The sequence below is a fragment of the Lacerta agilis genome, chromosome 6, assembly GCF_009819535.1.
Source record: "Lacerta agilis isolate rLacAgi1 chromosome 6, rLacAgi1.pri, whole genome shotgun sequence".
Taxonomy (NCBI): Eukaryota; Metazoa; Chordata; class Lepidosauria; order Squamata; family Lacertidae; genus Lacerta; species Lacerta agilis.
In genome coordinates, this window is record NC_046317.1 from 27131350 (window position 1) to 27156232 (window position 24883).

The 24883-nt window shown below is 44.7% G+C and overlaps 1 protein-coding gene across 4 annotated transcripts in view; it reads left to right on the forward strand.

Moving 5' to 3' along the window:
• Positions 1–1916: 1916 nt before the first annotated feature.
• The window catches only part of TTLL7 (tubulin tyrosine ligase like 7), an 81732-nt gene continuing 58765 nt past the window's right edge, over positions 1917–24883 (forward strand). For 2 of the 4 annotated variants that reach the window (XM_033151711.1, XM_033151713.1), the window contains exons 1-4: positions 1917–2020; positions 21170–21347; positions 22358–22489; positions 24301–24422. In XM_033151711.1, coding sequence (XP_033007602.1) covers positions 21323–21347; positions 22358–22489; positions 24301–24422 — 279 coding nt within the window. In that variant the 5' untranslated portion in view covers positions 1917–2020; positions 21170–21322. The other 2 variants (XM_033151712.1, XM_033151714.1) reach the window with 2 other exon arrangements.

The following is a 24883-nucleotide window of genomic DNA, read 5'->3' on the forward strand; positions in this document are numbered from 1 at the left end:
AGAACTGTGCAATTATTATTCCATAAAAAGACTGGATCACAAATCAGGGGACAGTTGCTTAATAGGAGACAATTGAAAGGATAATTGGAGTGGCAGTGGCACTGCTGCAGTAGAATATCCAAAGGCTTACTTCCTTCCGCAGGTCAGAATGGTGGGGGGGGGGAGGCTGATCTTTTTGCAGTGGGGTGTGCTGTACCAGGCTGCCACAGCTTAGAAGCCTAGGTTGAATCACTCTCTGAGAGATGGACTGGTATAGGATCCAGTGGATCAGTGGCTGGCCCAGCTCCGCCTTGCTCTGTTGTTGGTCCCTATGCTGGATCCTGCCAGCAGGGGTGCTGATGTCAATATCATCCTGCTTGCTTGAGTGAAGTTTGGGCTTCTGCTTGCCATTCTGTGGGGGAAATGAAGCTGATACCCCAGACACCATAGAAGGTGGCCTTGTTGGCTCCAAGCCAATGGCAAGCTGTTTTGTGTGCACTTGTGTGCCATTTGGAGGTTTCAGCTTGGACATTGCCCTACAAAATAAACAAAACTTCCCTGATTAATCATGTGCCTGGGGATAGGTGCACACAGATTATCATGGCGAAGAACTGGGTTGTCCACTCTTGATTGGAAAAACCCTGATCTTCTGGGTGGGGTTGAAATCAGTGGCGGAAAGCGGGCAGGGGCAGGGCTGGTGCATGTTCTGGGGAGGGGCGCGACGCGTGTTCTGGGGGCAGAGCATGCCAAGATGGAAACCTACCGGGATCGCGCTGCCCAGGGTGACCTACGCCCCTCCCTTCCTATGCCAGTGGTTGAAATAGATGTGCTTAGGGGAAGAGACAGGGCAGGATCTGGTGGAGGGGGGGAAGGGTGAACCTCAGATGGAACCCATAGGGTCATAGTTGGAGATCTGCATGGTAGGGTTAACAGGAAACAATAGTTGTTGTTGTTACTATTTAAATCATGCTTTGAAGTTTGTTGACTTTTCAGATCCCAGTACTGTACTTGTTTCTTTCAAGGACTTGGCTTCAGCAGTACAGTACTGTATTTTATATGTAAAATATCAATTTCCACTAGACAATTTCAACTCCACTTAGAAGCAAATGCATGCAAACTTTTGAGCCGTTGTTCTTATTATTTGCTGCTTTTATGGTTTATGTTGGTTAGTTTTGATTAGTTTTTATGTATTTTGTGTTATGGTTGTGTATAAAGGGCAGGTTAGAAATAGCTTTGATAAATAAATACATTAAATGTATGAGCGTTTGTTTGTTTGCTGTTGCATTGCTTTGAGCCCAGTCGTTGTTTGAGGAGATCATAACACTGCATTCTTAAGTACGTTTACTGAGAAATGAGTCCCACTGAGTTTAACTGGGCTTACTTCCCTGTAGGTTGGTATAGAATTGCATTCAAGGAGCTGCAGCACTTTTGCTTTCAGTCCCATCTGCCTCTTCTCTGGCAACCTGTTGTTGACATTAATAGTCCTTGGAGCAGGTGGAGGAGTCTGTTCACAAACAGAATACAACCTGTAATTGGTTATGTTATCCTGACATGACCTCTGTATGGACAAATGCATTATATGTTTGTCACTAGAGGGTGCTGATCTTGCTTTCCAAATGCAGGTGAAGCATGAAATATATTGTGAAGTACAAAGAGGGAAGGGTGTGACTTTCTAGTTATTTCTGAATGATTAAATACCCTAATCGTGCTAAGAAATTCCACATAGTCATTGAAAATGGGGCAACTTTTCTCCCCCTTTAAAGGGGAGGGGATAGAGAAGAAATTGTAGTTTGTTTTGTTCCTCTTCACATCAACTGCTTCCCATAACTCTTTTTTTCCAAGAATGGGACAAGCAGTAAAATAATATTTGGTGAAGATAATATCTAGTCTGGAAGTTGTCCCTTTAAATCTCTGTGTTCCATTTGGTTGCCCAGGACAACTCTTGTAAACATCAGTGAACCTACATGTGGCCTTTGAAAAAAGCTGGGGCCTGAAGCTGATGGGAAAGTTTAGGTCATTTCAGAGCTGCTTGAATCAGACTGTGAGTACTCCCTTACTGTAGGAGGCAGCAGTTTTGCTTCATGGGATGTAATTTGCTTTATGTTTTCAAATTTTACTTTCAGAGTGCTCAGCAGAGAGAAAAAAATACCTTTAGAGTATGCTGACTTTTTCCTGTATAATATCTGCTAAACAGAGCGTTTAGAGTGCACTGGGTAGAAAGACATTCATCTCAGGAAATAATAGAAAACGTATTGCTGTAGGAAATTACAGCTCCCCAGTCCATTTGAAGTGTGTACACTTCTGAGAAGGATATACAGGGAGAAGAGAGGTTTAGGAGAGACTCTTCACATATATTGTGGCTTCTGTAACGGCAGCCAAGACAATAAATAAATCACTCCTTTGCCAGGCATTTGTGAACTCACGATAGAATAGGCAGATCTGGTTAGCTGAAGAACAACAGATACTCACAAGGAAGGAGGGTTCAAATGTGATTTGTACTTGGAAAAAAACCTTTGGGTTCCTCCTCTTGGGTTTATTTTATTTTACAGAGTTAGAAAATGTGATTGCTTTTATTAAAGAGAAAAAGGAAACAAAGAAAACGTTGTGTATCCAAGTGGGTGTGTATACCTTGAGGTTTCGTCCACAAAGCAGAAACAAACACCACCATATCCTTTTATAAGACTCCAGCTTGCCTCACTTTTTGCATATCACTTGCTCTGAGGATGCCATTCCGCATCACTGATAACCAGGCATGAATCTTAACTAGTTTTTAGAACAGTTCTAGCAAGTGCTTTATAAATATTAAACCGCAGTAGATGTAGAAGTATCATTCAATAATGAACATGACCAAATTTCATCTAAACTGTTTGGAGGTTTTGTTACAATCAGTTTGTATATAAATGTTGTTAAATGGATGAATGAATAAATAAATAGAATACATTTATTTATGTGAAAAAATTTTCTCCCCCACTCTGCAGCCAAAATGGGCTGTTGTGGCAGTGTACAGATAGTTCCTGCTGTCAGGCTTACAATCTAAGGAGGCAGGACACAAACTCAGGAGTATAGGGGACCACCAACCCCCCCCTCCCCCGCACCAGAAGATCTCAATGTTCAAGGTGCTGCAATAAGGAATTCAGCAGTCTGTAAAGTACTTTGGGCCCATGTTGTTTAGGCTTTTTGTGAGTTAACACAAATTCTTCAGAATGCAAGACAAGTTGGAACCCTGCAGTGAACTGTTCTCCCATATTGAGTTATTTGAAGCATAAGCAGAGTCCTAAAATAAATGAGAATCCTCTACTCTCTGTTTCCATAATCTATTCTGTTATTTTGCTGCTATTTATTATTTATATCCTGCTCTTTTTACAAGTATTCAGAGTAACTTACAAGAAAGAATAAATAGAAACATTATTATGTAAATTCCTGAACATAACCAATAACTTTTAAACCAAGCACTAACAAATTATTGTAATATGACTATCATAGCCAAATTTCAATTTTACATCAATATTTAGAGTGACGTATAAAAAAATTCCTTCCAGTAGCACCTTAGAGACCAACTAAGTTTGTTCTTGGTATGAGCTTTCGTGTGCATCCACACTTCTTCAGATACCAATATATCTGAAGAAGTGTTCATGCACATGAAAGCTCACACCAAGAACAAACTTAGTTGGTCTCTAAGGTGCTACTGTAAGGGCTGGTTTAAGTACTCTTTCAACAGTTGCATTTTGTTCGTATCGGCAGGTTATGCGTGGGTAGGTTATACCTGTGTGGATCCCATCCACTGGATCCATGCTAAGGTTGCAGACTTGCAGTCCTATATCCACTTATTTGGAAGTAATTACTGCTGAATTCAGTACCAAAGGAGCTAAGAGTAAATTGAAGCTTGGTATTTTATATCCCTACCCCCCAGCTCAGCTTTTTCCTTCTGATTCAGATGGGTTTTGTGTTAAACTTTCTCATATGTGGTTTTATACTTGCACCATCCACTGTTCAAAATATAGATTAAATAGAAGAGCAGAATAAATATTATTCATGCTGGTGGCATCTCCTTGCTTAAACTATCCATTCCATATCATTTTAAGCATAGCAGGACGACTGGCAAAGTTATATAATAGCTATTTGTGTGATCAGAGGGTTCTAATAGAAGGCCGGCCATCGCACTCAGGTTGCGCTTGGCATACTTTGATCATTGATGGGATCAGGAGCAGGGTTGATTTGGAACCATGGTGGGATGCATTGCAATGCCACAGGGAGCGTGGTGATAACCATAGGATGAAATACAAGCGATGTCCACTGCCTAGTGCTAAGACAAGTGCTTTACTCTTGTTCCTTGCATGTAAAGGAGGTGGAAACTGGTGGAGAAAACTCAGGCATCATATATTGCTAGGCATCCATGCATCGGAAAGGGAAGAAATAACAGTTTGTCTATACAAGTTGAGTCATGCATACATTGCTTGCATCACCTACACAAGGTACTGTTACGAGTTAGAGAAGTAATATTAGCAGGAGATTTTACTTTCTTGGGTTCCATGATCACTGCAGATGGTGACAGCAGTCACAAAATTAAAAGATGCCTTCTTGGGAGAAAAGTGATGACAAACCTAGACAGCATCTTAAAAAGCAGAGACATCACCTTACCGACAAAGGTCCATATAGTTAAAGCTATGGTTTTCCCAGTAGTGATGTATGGAAGTGAGAGCTGGACCATAAAGAAGACTGATTGCCGAAGAATTGATGCTTTTGAATTATGGTGCTGGAGGAGACTCTTAAGAGTCCCATGGACTGCAAGAAGATCAAACCTATCCATCTTTAAAGAAATCAGCCCTGAGTGCTCACTGGAAGGACAGATCCTGAAGCTGAGGCTCCAGTACTTTGGTCACCTCATGACTCCCTGGAAAAGACCCTGATGTTGGGAAAGATGGAGGGCACAAGGAGAAGGGGACGACAGAGGATGAGATGGTTGGACAGAGTTCTCGAAGCTACCAACATGAGTCTGACCAAACTGCGGGAGGCAGTGGAAGGCAGCAGGAGTGCCTGGCGTGCTCTGGTCCATGGGGTCACGCAGAGTTGGACATGACTAAATGACTAAACAACAACATTAGGAGGAGAACAGCAAGGAAAAGCAGCCAATTTGTGCGTGTGAGGCTGCATGATTATAATCGGGAACAGGGCAGTGTTGCGATCCTTATTACATGCACTTACTAGGGTGCAAATCCTTTAGAAACTGGCAGGCTTTACTTCCAAATCAGGGTTTCCCAAGCTTGGGTCTCTCCAGCTGTTTTTGGACGACAGTTACCCTCATCCCTGACCACTGGTCCTGCTAGCTAGGGATGATGGGAGTTGTAGTCCAAAAACAGCTGGAGACTCAAGCTTGGGAAACCCTGTTCCAAGCAAAGCTATCTAGCATCTGCTCACTGGGGCCCTGATAATGCGGTGCATGAAGCCCAGGAAAGGGCAACCTTTTCCCACGATGCACACACACGATTTCTCCAGCAACCCGCCTCCCGCCCCTTCTAGTGCACAGAAGCCCCGCAGTTCCCTGGTCGGGCAGCGGGCGTCGCATCGCTCTCTCTTTCTCTCTGCTCCTCCATCTCCCCCTTGGTTGAGAAATGGTTCGCTCCGGCCTCCCCGCTCTGCAGCAACATCCCTCCTCGCGAGCGTGTCCAGCCCTGGCAGGCTCCGGAGCAGATGCTGCCGCCGCTGCCGGGGGAGCGAGCTAGGGCGCGAGGCGAACCCGCGAGTCTCCTTGGCCGTTGGCACCGGGCAGCCCTGAGCGAGGAGGAGCCTGCCGGATCTCGGCGCTGCCCGGGACGACAACGGCCCTGTGGTGCGGAAGGGGAAAGGGACCAGCCACCCATTGCAGGTAAATGACAGCGAGCCGTTGCATCATTTAGGGATCACACAGCCTTCCCAGTCAGCCAACCTGGGCATATTATAAGCACAATAGCTATATAGCTCCAACGCCCCTTCTCTCCCTATCTGTGCCCTGCAAAAGAGGAAAGAAAGAAGAGCTGGGGGTGGGGTGGGGTGGGGTGGCTGCATGGGTGAAACTGATGCTGCAACAAATAGGGGCGGGTGTCAGGGAAGGGGAGAGACTGGGCTGAAACTGCTGATGATTCAGCATCCTTTTCTGCAAAGGGGAGCTGAAGAAGGGAGCCCCATCGAAAAGGACGCCAGGAGAGCCCTTCTCCCCAGTTGCAGGGAAAGCCCCATTGGAAGGTGATGCCTTTAAGCCATCTGGAGATCTGCAGTGGTTGTTCACCTTCCTTTGTCATGTGCGTCCCAGAGCTCAGCTGTGCTTTGCTCTTTCCGATTATTGCCATTATTATTTTCTTGTTCTCCTTTCCCCTGCTGTTGGGAGAGAGGGGTGCTCCTCTGATTTGCACTGGCTTAGCTGTGCCCAAGGGCTGTATGGCACCATTGCTCACAAAGATGTTTTGCTGGGGGAAAGAAAGAAAGAATGACAAAGAAAGAAAGAAAGGCATAATAATTCTGGAGAGGTTTTCTTTTCCTGTGTCAGGGAAATAGGAGGTTGCAGGGAGGAGAGCCTAAATCAAGAATGTGTTAGGCCTAAATGATGGAAATGCATTTGGATAAATGTTGTCTGAATCTTTCTGGACGTGTTAAGTCAGATCAGGAGATTTCTTATTTTTATTTTAAACCACGATGACTGGAAGTTTTCAGCTTTGGTACAATATGCTTGCATGTACGATGGTGTCTTCATTTTGATAAGACGGAGGCACCTGTGTGATAGAAACTAGATATGAAGTACTTGGCTTATGCCTGCAGAAATGGAGTAGGATAGAAGAGGGAACAATTTATTGGCTGTAGGCTCCCCACCCCCCTCGTCTTCCAGCTAGATAGAAAATGAATGTTTATGGCCTTTTGCTTTCTTTTCTGAAGTATAAGTATGCAAAAAAATTCCCCAGGATAATGTGGCTGTGCTAACTCAGGTTGTTGACAATAATAAACGAGAAGCACCATATGGAAAAAGCTGCCCGTCATTCAGAAGAAAATATTTGTGATATGGGTGATAATAGCACTGACTTTGGTTGTAGGAATTACAATTAGGTATGCAAATGTTAAGTGTAATATTAGGTTAAGAGAAATGTTAAGCTGTTGTGCAGGAAAGAAAAAAATGGTTAAAGTGACCTCCATCGTGCCAAAGCCAGAAATCCTTTAGAGGACAAATGGGTTTGTTACGACTTCCATGTTCTGAGCAAGGATGCTGTCACCCTGATTACACAGCAGAATGTGATGGGATTATTTTAGGAGGTGGAAACTTTAGGGCAATGATGTGCTATTTTAAAAGAGCTGAGAAATACAGTTATTTTGAGAAGATTCTGTGGGGCTTTCAGATAAGGGAGAAAAGTGCTAATGGGCTCAATTTCAAGGGGAAGAAGAAATGCATTTTCTTTCTTTCAGAGAAATTGTGGCTGCTGTAGTGCCAGGGCTCAATCTTGTAGGCAAAAAAGGAGCTTACATTACATTGCAGTCCTAAATCAGTCACCCTATTGAATTCAGTGGGGAGTGCAGCCCCTACCCCCCCACCCCCCCCAGCCCTACATACACTTACTACCTAGGAGAAAGCACCACTGGGACATAGTTCTGGTTGGGCATGTATCCGATTGCATGGCCAGTCTTGGAAAATGCAGAATTCAAGTGCAGAATGTGCCTGAGAAAGTAAATGTAAATAATGGGAGAGGGACAGAAGACACCCTGTTATCAATTTGTACAACTACGACGCAATCCATGATTATTCTCACTTTCTCCATCCTATGTTAATACGCAAAAGTACTTTTTGGTTGTCTTCATCCTTACGGCATCCACGTACGGTAGATCACTTTTAGGTCTGTTGAACAGCTGAAGATCAAAAAGTGAGAGAGGGTATCTTCATAAAACTCCTGGTGTAGCAGACAGGGTGGAATTTGAAGCACTCTCTCATTGGGCTGCTGGGCTCCCCCATCACCTTTTGTCTATAACCATTTCCAGTGGCAGAACCCTTCACTTTAAACAGAACTTTGGCAGAACACTTGCCCCAGCAAATTTCTTTTAACATGATTAAAGATAAAATAAAAGCAGGGGAGGGTGTTGGTTATTGGGAGAGCCAGCCAGAGTGGCAGCTTTTAAAAGCAGAGACCTTAGTGGGCAGGGAAGTATTGTTTACCCGACTTCCCAGCGGATCGGCTCCGCTGCTGCACCTGCACCCCACCAAGCTCCCCACTGCTTGCCCCTCCTCTCTTGGAAATGGGCCACGATGGTCCCTCTGGCTGCCCTGCTGGCCACCACTGAAATTTAAACCCTGGAAAGTACATCGAGGGGGAACGAGAGGAAGGGATTCCTTCCTAGGACAATTGCTTCAGTAGTTGCATTTAATCCCCATGGCTGCCGCTCAGTAGAAATCATACAAAAATCTGCCTTTGCAGTTTTTTCCTAGCAGAGCTCCTTCAATTGCTTTGCAGAACCCCAGGGTTTTCTGTAGAATACAGTTTGAGAAGCTTATGCTTGGTACTACATCATATGTGATTATAGCGGTTAGTGTCTCCGGATGCAAGATCTTCTAGATACTGATTTCTGTTGCACAAGCCTCCTTCTTTTCCTACTGTGCTGAAGAGTAGTAATCTCTTATTTTTGATGCTTCAGGCGTAGGGCTGTCTACCTGCCAAAGAACAGTGCCTTTCTGCAAGAGAAAAGTGTCCTGTCTCCCCTGGTCTCAGTAGCCTATTGCAGCTGCCCCTAACCTAATGTGTCTTCCATATGTTGTTGGATTCCAACTCCAGCCTGAGTCAAGGATGTTGGGAGTTGTAGGCCATCAACATCTGACTGGGAAACGCTGGCTTGTTGTAACTAAGCCAAAGTCTGTATCATCAAAACAATTGTATGGCCTCCCCTGTTTACTCCTGTCTCTCTTTCCCTGTTTTTTGATTGTAAGCAGTGTTAGAAACTCATTGTATAAGCTAGGGGCCAAATGGCTCCTTAGACCAAGGTTACAGTCGCCAAAATGGAATGTCTAGTCGCCATTTTGGGGCAAGATGGCTCTAAGGTCTTTTTTCCAATGATGGACTGACTGTGACTGATTCTCAGTTAAACATCTGGCTAGTTCAGATGACAACCTCCAGCTAGGTTAAGAGCTTTGTGAACTTAAAGAAGAAAAGCCACTTTATCAAGGGACAGTCTGCATATCTATATATTGGCCTATTCCTACCTCTTGTTTGTTTCTCAATGGTGACACAGACCAGTCATAACGTAAGAATATACTTCACAACTGTGAGCAGGGCAGTAAGGTGGGGGAAGTGAAGATGAGCGACAACAATTAGCTATAACGTTCATTGCTCTTGCTCAGGCTGCACAGAAAAGGCACTTAGGTTCCTGAAATTCATTCTGATGGTGCAGATGAAATATAAACGGTAGAATTCTACAGGATGTGGTATTAGTGTGTGAAAAGAGTCAGGAGCCAATGGCCCCCAGGTATGCACCTCCAGGTGATGGAGATGTCAGGCGCCACGGTTGCAAGTGGCCGATAGCCAAGTGCAAAATGCGCCTGGCTAATCTCAAACACTGATTGTAAGCCTCTTCTGGGCAAAGACCTAAGAAACCTGTTGTTTGGGTGGCATCATGTGCATTGATGACATTATAGCGATAATAAATGATATCAACAACAGTAAGCTCCCCCAGCTGTGAAACGGTTCAAGCCACTTGGGGAAGAGGAAGGAAAGGCTCTTGTACCAAATTGATAGAAGAAGAAGAAGAAGAAGAAGAAGAAGAAGAAGAAGAAGAAGAAGAAGGAGAAGAAACCTCCAACAGAGCCAGTGTGGTGTAGTGGTTAAGAGCGGTAGACTCGTTATCTGGGGAACCGGGTTCGTGTCTCCGCTCCTCCACATGCAGCTGCTGGGTGACCTTGGGCTAGTCACACTTCTCTGAAGTCTCTCAGCCTCACTCACCTTGTGGGGGAGGAAGGGAAAGGAGAATGTTAGCCGCTTTGAGACGCCTTCAGGTAGTGAAAAGTGGGATATCAAATCCAAACTCCTCCTCCTCCTCTTCTTCTTCTTCTTCTTCTTCCAAGGTGAACTAGACATGTGTAGTTTCAGGAGATCCAGTGTTTTCTGAGTGAATCCTCTTCATCAGGGGCTTCTGTGCTCTTGGTTGCACAGTAATTTCGAAACAGAAGGTTTCCACCACTTGGCCTGAGCTCCCCTTGCCTTGCACCAGCCTTCCCCAACCGGGTGCCCTCCATATGTTGGACTACAGCTCTCCTCACGCCTGACCATTGGTCATGCTAGCTGGGGCTAATGGGAGTTGAAGTCCAGCAGCATCTGGAGGGCACCAGCCGGGTTGAGAGGAAGGCTCCATGGTGGCAGCAGTACGGATGGCATTTGGTGGAGAAAGAGCTCCATAAGCGCAGCAGTGTAGGCTGCAAACTTATACAGTTGTTTCCTGGAGAGGAGTGCTAAACTGAAAAAAGGGGGCATGCTTTCCTGTTTTGTCAATTGCCAATTGGTTTCTGAATGAATGTCCAAATATATTTCTTTTATCTGCTGAGCAGCCTGCTGCTGTCTAGATCCATGTATTATATACTTGGCAGTCTCTGGTCATGCTTAAAATGATCTCGACAAATTCAGCAGTGTGACTTCAAAAACCAAAAAACCAAGCACCACTGCACTGGCATACAATGCCTAAAGTTTTGTAATATATGGTATTTTATATGGTTGATGTTTGATTTCTGGATATTCAGGTCATGGTGACTGCTTCTACTGTAACGCTTAAGCATTGCCATCGGTGCTGGGAACTGAGAATGCTGGCAAGAAAATGAATTGGCATGGACAGTTGATCCCTTTGTTTCTTTGACACCCATAGTTTTAACTTTGTCAAGAGGCATCTCTTTGTTTTCCCCACTGCACATCCCCTGACATCTTTCTAAAGTTCAGCAGCATGAGCAAAACAGCAACAATATTTCTGCAGTTTGCCCGAGGCTATGGAAATTGGTGTCGGGATAGTCAGCATATGTCCTGCCATTTCTCTTCAATCTAGTTTTGGCTGTGCAGTTTCCGCCTTTTGTTGTGTCTTTCAATGCATATTGTCATCAGAATGGGCTGGTGGTACATTAACATGTGGCCCCCACCCCAGCCCTGAAAAGCCACCTCCTGAATTCAGCAGTACATAACGGGAGAGAAGAGTTTGTTTTGCTTTCTGCAGATATGTTGATGTACGCTTCATAAGAAGTTGGCAACTTGAGCAGCATATTTTTATCACCAGAGTATTGATTTCCATGCAGCGTTTGTACTTGGGTGTGAATACTTGCAGAATGCGAGTTTGAGGTATCAAATGTAACCCATACCTGCCTTCTTGTAACACAGGTGCATGAGATAAGGGTCGATTGCAGCCCTTTTAAGGTGGAACAGGCGTAGTAATGTACACATACATTTACACTTGCCGCAGCGTTTGAGCATTCACTACGGAGTGCAAAAATGCTTTGTATGAACTGACCGTAGGATTCTGGCTAAAAAATAAATCTGGTGGGCCAGTGGTAGACCTTACTAGTGCTGAGTTTTCTTCACTTCCAGATCCCCCAGCAGCTCTGTTTGCTGCTTGCAGCATTGTCTGGAACAATGGGCATATGAAATGCTGTTCAATTTATAATTCTCCTTTAGTGTTGCTTCTGTTGCTGTGTCTGCATTTCCCGGTGCATTTCTTATTTCTCTACTGTTGGCTATAGTTTGTTTTAACCATGGTTTGTTTTGCTTTCCAGTTGCGCCAGTTTCAAAGGCCTTTGCAGGCTGGTGAGCATCATGGTGTTGGGTGGTCAAACAAACCATGGGATGAAGCAAGGCTGTTAGGCTCAGACATAACAGCAAATGTATAGATATGGAGCAACAAACATTGTGACTTGTTGGCAGAAAACAAACCATGGTTATTTTGCTGGACTGCATACATACATTCAAACAAACCATTAGTGGGCTAAGCAAGCCATGGCTTATCATTTTGTGTGAACCAGGCCATAGGCATTCAGTTGTGTCAAACAAGGGGGAACTGTACAGGTGACCATTGAGTTATGCATCTCCATCGCCATCTGCATTACAGTGCTCACCTGGGTGCCGTTGAACTAGCTGGATGCCTAAAGGGTAAAGCGACCCCTGACCATTAGGTCCAGTCGTGAACGACTCTGGGGTTGCAGCGCTCATCTCGCTTTACTGACCGAGGGAGCCGGCGTACAGCTTCTGGGTCATGTGGCCAGCATGACTAAGGTGCTTCTGGCGAACCAGAGCAATGCACGGAAATGCTGTTTACCTTCCCGATGGAGCGGTACCTATTTAATTACTTGCACTTTGACGTGCTTTCGAACTGCTAGGTTGGCAGGAGCAGGGACCGAGCAACAGGAGCTCACCCCGTTGTGGGGATTCGAACCGCTGACCTTCTGATCAGCAAGCCCTAGGCTCTGTGGTTTAACCCACAGCGCCACCCGCGTCCCAGCTGGATGCCTACACATAGGTAAAATTGGGGGGGGGGAGAAGCTTTTCTAGGGGAAAGATTTTGGTGGGCTGAGTGCAACTTATGTGCCCACCCTACCCAATAATTACAGGCTTAGTGATGAACTAAGCACAATTTTTTTTAGTTTTGAACGCTTGGAGAACGAATCTGTCTTCATTTCAGACTTTCGATCTGCAGTCATTACGATTAGACTTTTTTTGAGGACGGAGATTTTCACAATTTGCTAAAATACCCAAAGCTGTGAAAAGTAATACAGTTGACAACTTTAATACAATGTTTTCAGGCGGCCTCACAACTTAGTTGTTTCTGCCTTTTCATTGTGTATGTATCAGAAGGGAAAATGCATTGTGTATGTATCAGAAGGGAAAATGATAAGAAAAACAACAACCAAAAAAACCCCCAACAATGTATTTGGAATCATTGTGACCCTTTCTGGGACATTATGGTGAAGGGAAGATAATAAACCTAATAAATTTAAAACAACGCCCCACCCCAAATGAAAAACAACCGTTTCTATAAGCATTGGCCTGAGACATCCTTCAGTGCTTCGGCTGCTTACAGCCCAACCTATATGCATGCTTGTTTGAAAGCAAATCCTACTGAGTTCAGCGAGAGTTCAGTGGTGCGTAGGATTGCAGCCTTAGGCTTCGATGACACGTTATGTTTTAATGGGTACACACTATAGATCTGCTTTGCATATGTTCTAAAACTAGTGTTTGAAGTGGAAGCATACATATATTTCACCTGAGAATATATGCTGCCGAGAGGTGTGACTGTTGGTCTTTTTTCTTCACAGACGCTCTAAATGCAATTTTCAAGCTTATTTCTCCATGCAGGGAAGCCTGTCTCTCTCTCTCCCCCCCCCCCAATCGGCTCTCATTCCCTGCTTCTTACATTGCTGCTGGTGCTGGGCTTGCTTGGGAGGTGGTACTAAGATAAGGACAGGATTGTGATCCAGTGGAAACTGCCTCCCCGCAAGAGAGTTCTTAATTGTTTTGTTTTTTGGGGGTTGTGTTCTGAGACAACTTGGAATACACACTTTGGGAAATGATCCACTCCGGAAGGAAGACGTATGTAACACAAATTTAGCCATGTGTCGGCAAAGTTATTTTTACATTTGCTGTGTGTGTGAAAGACACGAGCTATATTCTTCTATAGTCACCTTAGTCTGTGTTTACTTGCAGATTTGTCCTTGGACTGACATTTGCTTCTATTTTTAGCTGCTAAGAAGCATAGCTACATGCTTTATTGTGAAGGTTTTCATTTTGTTTTCAAAAGCACCTATGGCCTAGTTTGCTGGTGCGTGCTCTTATTTTGATTGCAGAGACTGGAGTGGAACAGGCTTCCCTTTCTCCATGGCTTTCAACTTTTAAATGAGTATGAACCATCAGAGTACAGAGGGGACTTAAAATATGCAAATGGAGCTTATAAAATGGTCTTCAATGGTTATTAGTGACTCAGGGGCCCAACTTTTAACCCCACCTGGAAATACGGGATCCACTTCTAATTTTCCACCTGGTGTGTGGCTGGTACCAGAAGTATCCACGCAAGGATATTGCCTATCTTGGATGCATTTTGTGAATGTCCCCAAAGGCAGGGGGAAGACGGCAAGTTCCGATATTAATAGTGGCTTCTCCCACACATGGGGAAACTTGTCAGTTTTCAGATGCCCACAAGATGCATTAGGAACCTGTCAACACTCGTCTGAGTTTCAAACAGTTGCATCACTTCTGTGTGTTCAGAAGTCACTTTCTCTCTCTTCCACCTTTCCCCCCTCTTTCTCTTTCCACATTTCTGGAGCAATGTTGAAACATGAAGATAGAGAGGGAGGAGGAGGGAGGTAGCAGGGCTGCAGGTGTTGCTGGTGGTTGCAGCACACAATTAGAACAAACCCTCCCAAGTGTCCCTATTTTCCAGGGACGGGTCCTGGATTTACATAAGCCGGAGCGTCCCGCTTTTCCTTAGGATGCTATTTTCATCGGAGAAATGTTGGAGGGTATGTTAGATAAGTGTGTTCCAGTAGCTCCAGGGCCGTCTTAGAGGGATCGGCCACTGTGGCGCGGCGATCCCTTGGCGCCCCCGGCGTGCCGCCTCTCCGCCCGCCTCCCTCCCGCGCTGGCCGCCCCTCGGTAGGGGGGGTGGGCGAGTGGGGGATGAGGGGCATGGCACTGGAGCGGCACGGGGCTTTGCGCGCCCTTCCAGTGCTCCAGCTGGAGCTCCGGGAGGCTGGCTTTCAGCCTGCCCGTGGGGGCGGGGGCAGGTTGGGGAGGGGGCACCCGGTATGCCGGCGGGCTCGCGGGGGCGCCCCTGGGGAGCCCGGCACCCTGGCGCAGTGCGCCACCAGCCCCTATGGACGAGACGGCCCTGAGTAGCTCAAACAATGCCACATGGCACCCTCCTCTTCATCTGTGCAACACAAATGCTGATGTGCTTAATCGTGAGCCTTCTAATAAAAAGGTTTCCTTTTACTGACCCTGCGAATACTGAGTACTACTTCCTTCCAAAGTTGAAAGCAGAATAGGACAAAAGCACAAAACTGGTAGAGGGGTGGGTGGGTGTATGTTAAAGTGACCTAGTTTAAAAGAGAGGGAGGGGGAGGGAGAGAAGAAAAGAGAGAAGTTATTGCTGATGCTCTTCCTCCTTGATGTATCTGCAGTGCTCTCTTAAGGGGTTGTACCAGTGAAAAGAAGAAATGCTGTTCTTAGAAAAATCGATCTGCTAGACTCTGAAATAAATGCTGGGGGCAGCAGTGCAGCCAACACCAGTGAGCACATTTTGAAGCTAAAGCACGTAAGATGTGCTCACCTTCAGATCTTTCATCCTTTGCCAGTATAGAGCAAGGCTGTTTGAATAACTCTGTTTTTGACAGCTAAATCCTTCTCAGAGATCTGCTTTATGAATACAGGGATTTTTAAACATGTGACCAAGATTCCTAGGCAGCGGTAATGGCTGACTTCTCCTCCTCCTCCTCCTCCTCCTCCTCCTCCTCCTCCTCCTCCTCCTCCTCCTTCTTTTAATTCTAAGAAATGCCTTTCACTCCCATGGCCTGATTTTGACTATGCCTACATGGTGTGCGATTTAAAGATTATAATTTCCGAGGATCCCACGTTGGGCTGCCATTATGGCTTTCATTCTGTACAGCGGCCAGCGCTAATCATCATAGCTAAGGCTTGATGGAGGGGAGAAGAGGACGTTTCATCTAAAATGTCAATCCAGCCCCATTGGTTCATGAAAAAGGAGCCTTTGGGCACCCATTTACTTGGCGTTCCGGCATTGCATCTGTTTTACATTGCAGCAAGGCTGCCTTGTGCAGAGTTCAGGCTGAATACTAACGGGGCAGAGCTCTGATGTTGCTTCAGCGGCAGTCAAACTTAAGACTGAGCAGTTGTGCCTTCCCCGAAAGGTGCCTTTTCAGTTAAAGGGGACCAGTCCACACCAGCAGTCTTTTTACTTTGTTGGAGCTGCGGAGAATCTTGTCTTCCTGGGGCTTCTGGGCTGGAATTGTCTGAGTTGGAGCATGGTTGAACCCTCCTCCTAAATGATTCAATAGTGCCTTTTGACCGTGCAGAGTGTTTCACGAATACTGTGTCAGTAATCCTTGTGACAACCTTATGTTGTTGTTGCCATATTGCCACACAGATGCCTGTGGCTGATTAGGAGAGGCTTGCCTGAAGGGACCTACCTTCTGTGTAAACATGGTCCAGCTGCGAGTTGAGGCAGGCATTTATGTATTTCCCAGATTGTAATGCTGCACCAGCCGTAGCAAAGCATATGCAAGTTTTGATTTGGAAAACTGTAGGGTTGGAAGGGACCGCAAGGGTCATCTAGTCCAACCCCCTGCGGTACAGAAATATTTTGCCCAACGTGGGGCTCAAACTCACGAGCCTGAGATTAAGCGTCTCATGCCGTACCGACTGAGCTGCTCTCGCCTTCAGAGAATACATTAGCAATATGGTAAATATATAGAAATATATTTTGTTTCTGTGGTGATATTTTGGTTCTAAATTGGATGGAAAGGAGAAGGAAGAAGGGACCCTGAGCGTGGGGTGGGGTTTGGGTGAGAGAGGCAGAAAAGTTCCTGAAAGAAAGTGTATATGTGCCATTTTCTGGGTGGTTCCCCCTTCCATTATGCTTTTTTCCTTTCCTGCAAGTGATAAACAGCAGAGCAAGTTAGGCCACGATTGCTAAATGCTAAGCATCCCTCTAAACTTTGGGGAACCCTTGGAGATGCTCACGCTTTGAAATGCCTTCTCTGAATTTGCTTCCTAATCAGCAGTGGGGAAACTGTGTTGGTGGAAGAGGCATGTTTGACTCAGCTCCAAATCTTCCGTTGTACTGAAGTTTACCATCTATTTAAAAGAAAAGTTGTCTGGTAGAGCAGACTCCTCTGAAATGGAAGATGTTTGCGGCATATTGCGAGATGTTTCTCTCTCCTCCAAGCACCAGAGAATTCCTCGTGCATAAAAATACACGGCCTCCAGATCACATTTGTTCTTAAATGTTGGTTTTAGTAACTACATGAGCACAACGTTTTCCTGCTAACTTCGCGAGCGGCTCTTCCTGCATGGGGCTGAGTTCTGAGCATTTCAAGGCATGACGAAGACTGGGCACCCTGAGGTCAGGGTTTGCAGTGACTTGAAATTACGGATCCAGTGGACCTTGCAATGTCGTCTTGCTTGTCGCTTGGAGGCAGCAGAAAGTTAGCTTGTAAATTGAGCTGGATTTTTCATGGCTTTGCTTCGGGGTAATTGAGGTTGAGAAACACATGTTTCTGAATACACAGACCCTCCATTTCCATTAATGCAGGGAAGTGAGTTAATTCCTTTCTCGACCCTCCTACGTGCATTTGTTTTGCAGTTAAGGCACCAGTATTTTTAATATGACCTGTTTGGAGTCTGGTTTGACAATGTGGGCTAGCTACCAGGTGTGGCCTGTCTGTTTTCAGGTGATTCCAGGTTCAGTGTCTATTACCGTATCTCTAGGGAGGGCTAGGAAAGACGCCCCATTGAAACCATAGAGAGCTGCTGCCAGTCAGTGGGGGCAATACTGAGCTAGATGGACTAGTGGTCCAGCACAGAACAGGCACCTTCATAGCTTCATAAATTGAAGCTGACTCCCGAAAAGACAGAGGTGTTATGTGTTCTGAGTTCTCAAAGCTGCGAAGTGGTGAGATGCCCGGCTCTGGGTGGGGTTGCAGTCCCCTGAAAGGAGCAGGTCCATAGCTTGGAGACAGGCTCCAACCTTATCCCTGGAGGCTCAGGTAGCCTTGGTGACTAGGAGTTCCTTTTTCCAGCTCTATCAAGCTATAGCCCTTTTGGACATAGATGATTTGGCTACGGTACTCTGTGCTGTGGTCGCTTCCAAATTGGACGATTGCAATGTGCTCTAAATGGGCTTATCATTGAAGACAACTCAGGAGCTTAAACTGATCCAAATTTTTACATTGGTGTGACCCATCCTGGTACCTTCTGGTGTTGGGTGGGTGGTGGTAATGGTAATAATAATAATAATAATAATAATTTATGTGTGTGTTCCTATGTCTGCAAAGTTTACCTCTGATTCTGGCTAAAAGAGTATTGGGAAATGATCCATAATGACTTGGAAAAAATGTTTAAACTAAACCAGAGTCCTTTCTGTTGGGGATAATTCAGACTGAAATTCCCAGGTTATTTATGTATGCTACTACTGTGGCCCGTGTTTTGTTAGCCCAAAAATGGAAAACGAGTGAGGTCTCAACTAAAGAAGATTGGCAACTTAAGTTGACAGAATATGCACAACCCGCAGACTTAACATATAGAATAAGAGAACAAGAAGAACATACATTTAAAGAAGATTGGAAAACGTTTGTTGAGTATATGGGAAATAATTGTGTATAGCCGAAAACACTGTTAAACAAGTTTAGATGGATGCAATAATGGAATAATGAGTGGTATAATTTTTGTAAAATATGCAGGGATTTATGGTATGTAGAATGAACCATGGAAAGAGAAGAAGGGAAGTCATTGATATCTTGAAGAGGTAAAATGAGTGTTTTAAATTGTAAAACAGAAAACTTAATAAAATTATATACCTCTGATTAAGTGATACTGGAGCAAACAATTGGGGCTGGAGCTTCAAAAAATGTCTTTGGGATAAAGTTGGTGATGGTGATGATGACATTCATATCCCACCTTTCCTCCAAGGACCTCTTGATGATGTGCACTGTTCTCCTGTTCACCATTTTATCATCACAATAATGCTGTGAAGACTGAGTCAACCGGTTAGCTTCATGGTCAACCGGTTAGCTTCAAGGCTGAGTGGGGAAAATCCTGGTCTTCCAAGTCCTAGTCCAGCCCTATAATACTACACTTTAGGAAAACAATATAAAGGGAAATTATAACCCCACCCCTCCTAGTCCTGCTGTCCCAATCCAATTCACTTTGGTGCATTTGTGGGGGCTGGGGCTGGGTGGAATTAAAGGAATGGGCCATCTAAAAATGGCTCACCAATATTTTTTTCTAGTTAGGACCTTATTGCAGTTGGGTGTAGGAACTATGTCTCCAAGGACAAGGAAAGGCTGCTTGTTAGCAGCTGTTCTGATTTTTTTCTTTTGTTACATAATCAACACTTTTCAAACTAATGAGTTGAATCACAATGATTATGTCGTTCCTGCAATCTGCTGGCAGCAACTGAAAACATGAAACCCTTTGCAAAAATAGCCAAGGTGATGTTCTAAGAATGGCTGGCTTATTTGCAATGTGTTCCATTAAAACGAATCAGTTGAAAGGCCAGTTGTTACTGGATTGCCTTCCAAATATGCATTGCTGAAATCCTTTCTCAGATTAGCCTGATATTGCATATGCCATGTGATTACATTTTGGGTGGGCTTGGCCCTGGAAGTGCAGATCTCAACAATCAAATAATTTGACCCAGCCCAAGACCTTATCAGAAATGCTCTGGAGAGACATTCTCTGGCCTTTGCCTGGTTCTAGCAACTTGGAGAGGGAGGCAAGATAATGTATTGGCCCAAAGTCAGGTTGTCATACCTCTTCTCTCACTGTGTATAAGCCATGGTTTGTTTAGCTGGGTTAGTTCATTTGTTTTACTTCTGACCCAGCTAACCATGGTTTGTTTGTAGCTAATCCAGCTTGGAGATCTATCTTTGCCTAATAAGTCAAGATATTCACGAGCCCTGTGCTTGCATACTCCCTTTTCACGTCACTGCTTTCACCCTCCCTTTTTGGTATTCCATGGTTGAAGAGTTCCCAGGTTAATTAACCTTGGTTGCCCATTATGTCCAAACTGTTTTGGAGCAAATTGTGATCTGAAATGATGGTTTCAAATCCTGCTTTCCTTCAGTCCTGGAAACCATAGTGTTCTGGTTTGGACATAATGGGAAAATACGGTAATTTATTCCAGGAAGTCTTCAACCATGGCATACTATGGTGGTGGTAAGGAGTGGCACAAGGCTTCTGCACATCTCAGCTTAATAATCCAACATGAATGTCCAGAGACCAAGCCAACATCTCCTAACTTGGCACTGTTGCATGCTGATTAAGACTGGAGGCAGAGTTGGAAGTGGCAAGAGAGCAGCATCATGGTTTTCTGTGGCAAACAACACACATCTTACTTTTGTCCCTCTGTCGTCTGTGGGCTTCTGAAACAACGCAAAAGCTTTTTACCAGAGGCAAAAGTGAGTCAAGTACCTGTATCATGTGTGGGAATCTTAGAAGACTCAATTCTCTTTCTGGAAGCTTTTTCAGAGAGCTGAAGATTTAATAGAGAATGGAGCTTTCTGCCCCAGTGCTGATGTGCATTATGTTCACCTACCCCTTGTATATTTTTAATCCTCCTGAATGAACAAAATAGGCTGTGTCGATGGCATCCCATGCACTTCAGTGGAAGAGGCCAAGTTTTTCCCTGCTCATCATTTACATTAATGCCATTCTGTAGCTGTTCCTCGAGTGCCTGTTCCTTGTCATCTGCAAGCTTTTTTGTTTATAGTCCAGATAAGCTATTGGTAGTATGTGCAGTCAAGTCCATAACTGGCCAGAAAAGCACTGTGGTTTGTAATGCACTAAATACATGGCATTCCTCCTACCCTTTTAAAACTGTAATATATTATGCATCAGTCAGGAGCATAGGAGAGCTTCTGTCATCAGTATTAATCTGTCATGTTAGCAAGAAAGTGGTTTCTTTCCCGATAGCTATGGGGTTTCGCCTCCCTTCCTGTGACCATGTAGCAAGTTTAAATTGGCCGTGGCTTGAATTTGAGAGGTGTTGGCACTTTTACATCATAGCTACATTTTTTGCACAATGCTACTTGATGTAACCGTGGGATAAAGAGAATGCCCATGGGTGGTAGTCAGCTAAGTTTTACTCAAGAGTAGGTCAATGGTCTTCGGCTGGTTCAGACCTTCCTTAGACACCCAGCCTTCAACTATGCTGGGTAACATCCGGATAATTTAGTGGCTGTAATGATTATTCTGCATGTCTTTTCTAAAACAATACGTGAGATCAAATTTTAACGCAATAAACACCGGAACACGTTTTGGAAAATTCCCCCTTAAAGTTTATGGGTTGGATCTGAAGGTTCTCTTCCTTCGACTAGTGATCCGATTCTTAATCTGTACCTTTTTAAAAACAAAAACCCACTGCTTTCTAACCTTGCATTTTGCTTTGTCCATAGTTATTCGTAATGGGTTCATGTCTTTATTCAACGCAGGCACCTGTTTCTTTTTCGGAACTGAGTTTCGCCACAGTCTTGAACTGACATGGTATGACAAGAGCTTTCAGAGAACTGGCTTGGAGGGCCTTTGAAGTTTCCTGAGTGCGTGCAGCAGGATTTGGGCTCAGCTATTGCACCGTACCAGTGACCATGCCATCCTTGCCCAATGAAGGAGGTAGGCTGCCATCTTGCAAAAAGCCTCGTATCTTGGTTATATTTGGTCAAAGACGGACGGTGCAAAATTCCACGTCCTGCCAATGCCATGTACAGTGGTACCTCGGGTTAAGTATGCTTCAGGTTGAGTACGCTTCAGGTTAAGAACTCCGCTTAAGAACGGAAAAAGTGCTCTGGCGGCGCAGCGGCAGCAGGAGGTCCCATTAGCTAAAGTGGTGCTTCAGGTTAAGAATGGACCTCCGGAACGAATTAAGTACTTAACCCGAGGTACCACTGTACGGGATTGGTCAGCGCACATGCACCTCCTCTACTGCATATGTCATAATGCGTGGCACGAAGCACATTTCTGATCCCTGCCATTCTTTCAATTTAAAAGGGGGGTGGGAGTGGGTAGTTCCAGGGTTACCTGAATTATGTGCTTCCTGATGTACACGCATATACACCGTGTTCCCATGCTTACGCTGTGTATACACAGTGGGAGAACCATACACGGTCTCACTGTTCCTTCGTATGACCAAGGTGTATTCTAATTTGTATTTTAAGAGATTTTACAAAACGGTCACGTTATATTAACTCAGAGAGGTGTGTAGAAAAACGAAAGTGCAACATGTTTACCCAAAAGAATAAAATAAAACTTACGGTACAAGACTGGAAGGTGAGCTGTGGACCTGTAATTTAAAAATGCCATTCAGAAAAAGGCCTGGGCACCTGAAATAGTCTTGGGCATGCATCTAAAATTATAAAATAGTCCTGCGCCTGCAATCTCATTGGAGCAGGACTGAGACTGAGTGAGCTGTAAATTGCTCCAAGATGTTTGCAATACCTTATCGGCCCAAACCAAAGGGAAGTCCTCCCTTTTTAATTTGGTTTTTGTACTTTCGTTATGCCTCCTAAGACCAGGCGACAAAGAAACTTACCTGTGTGTTCAGTTCACCTTTTGTTGTTTGCTTGCGAGAACTTTGCGATGGTGATCTAGCATTTTATTTCCCCCCCCTCCCTATTTTTAAACAGATAACCAAGGGACCTCTTCTCTGACTTTGAGCTCGGAGCTGCCTTACCAAAGCACAATAAGGAGGAAAGTCAGAGAGAAGAAAAAACACGGAGCAATCACTGCGAATGTTGCTGGCACAAAATATGAGATTGGTAGCAAGCTACATATTCTGCTTACCTTACAGTTAAATTATGTGATAAGAATAAAGAAAAGTGGATGGAGCAAGGAAAGTTACATAGCTAAAAAAGCTTCCAGGTCAAAGTATGATAGAACGTGATACTATTGCTATTGTGCTTGTGGGTTGCCATGGGCATCTGGTTGGCTACTGTGAGAAATAACCGAGCTACTCGGATTTTTGGTCTGAACTTATTACGTTCTTAGGGAATTGATGAACCACCCTGGGATCTTCGGATGAAGGGTGGTATACAAATTTAAGATTAAAAACCTATTAGCCACTGAGAGAATAGCTCAGTTGGTTAGAGCATGGTGCTGCTAATGCCAAAGTTGTAGGTTTGATCCCCATATGGGACACTTGAGTATTAACTGAATTGCAGGGGGTTGGACGAGATGATCTTCAGAGTCCCTTCCAACTCTTATGATTCTATAAACCCAGACTGCCTTTATGAAACTCCTAATATTTCCCCACCCAGGCACTGATCAGGCCTACAGCCTGCGTCAACGTTTGCTGTATGAGTCGCACTTCCAGATGTTTTGGATGCAGAGTCAGCAGCCAGTCTTAGCGCCCTAAAAACTCTGGTTTATTTATGCTTGGTTGAAATGTCACCCGAGAGAGAATAGCTGCTTAAAGGCTTAGTCCTGGTTCTGCAAGAGCTCGCACATTTGCTGGAATGTGTGCGTTAAGTGCCTTCTGTTAAATCATTCCAGCGCCTAACATTTAACAGGACTACTCACAATGCATTAAGCCCAACGCCTCACCCATTTCACATTAATTTTACACATGGCTTGCAAAAGAGCAGAGAGCTCATTTCTTGCTGGGCCAGAGGTTGGCTTTTTACCTTCTGAGTTTAGTCACAGGAAATTAGATCTTAGGTCTTGGGGGCTTATGACGAGGGTGCTGTCATTCGAATAGTCTTCCTGTAATTACCATTCAGAACGTCATTCTCTGGAGGGGGTCGTATGGCAGCTGTCCTTTCTGTAAAAAGATTTTCATGCCCGTAGAAATGCAACTGAGTCTTCTGATGCTTCATCATAAGACTCGAGCATCACTCTGTCAAGGCCTTTAGAAACAGGAAGAAACAACAGGAAGCAGCTGAGGCAGACCTGTACCCTGACCCTCCAGGGTTTCAGGCTGGGTTCTCTCCCAGATCTACCTGGAGATGTTGGGGATTGAACCCGGGGCCACCTGTATGCCTTCCAGATTCAATCCCCATATGGAACAGCTGCACATTCCTGAATTGCAGGGAGTTACATGACCCTTCCAACTCTACAGTTCTATGATTCCCCTTTGCTCGTTTTACAGCTGTGACCTCTCCCCCTGCTTTGGTATGTCAGACATGACCAATTGCTCTACCAACCTCTCTGCGCACATCAACGGATTTCTGTTTGATTATTTATGCCTAGACAGAAATCACCCTTGCTTGTGAGGTCAACCTTCTCATCCCGTTTCACAGCCCAACATATTGCTGCCGATCTCATGTCAGAGATGCAGCTGAGAACTAAATGAGTTATTCCTCAATCATTTTTGGTTGAGCGACAAGCTCTTGTCGGTTCCTTTAGCAAGCTAATGTTTGCTCCCAGCCCCAGCGGCACAATGATTATAACTATGCAATCGGCAGGATTAGATTTGCAAAATTAAATATCGCAAGGTGAGCAGCACAAGTTTTTTTTTAAATAATAATAATAATAGCCTGTGTGCTAGTACTTCTGTATGACTAAATTATGTGTACTTTCCCTGGGAGTCTAGTTTGATTTCCCCTCCCATGTACCTATTCCTCTCTTGCAGTACGTGTAGTAATTGAAGAAATGGGCTATGTAAAGACTCGGGACGACGATGAGACTGCAAATCTCATCTGGAGTGATTGCGCTGTGCAGCAGGAAAAGATTGCCGAGCTCCGAAACTACCAGGTACAAAGAAGAAATAACTAGGTAGTCTTGGGCACTTTGATCAGGACAGTAGAATAAATGATAACATTTCCGTATTGCTCAAACTTTGGTTTGTGTGTGTAGAAATCTGTATATTTGATTGTGCATTCATGATTATATACCCATTACCTTCTACTGACATAATGGGATGCAAGAGTTGACTTTCCTGTTTGCAGGGGTCTCCTGGATTTCATTGATGTGCAAACCGATCCTGCATTTGGTATTGCTCCTTTGACACAGCATTATGGCTCTTGCATGCAGCAGAAGTTAGGAGCAGCTCATGCAGCCCCATAGCTCTCTTATATGGTCTTTCAGTGCTTGGTGGGGTGGGGTGGAGAGTGAGCACCTGAAACCCAGTACAGTGGTACCTTGGTTCTCAAACGCCTTGGTACTCAGACAACTTGGAACCCAAACACTGCAAACCCGGAAGTAAATGTTCCAGT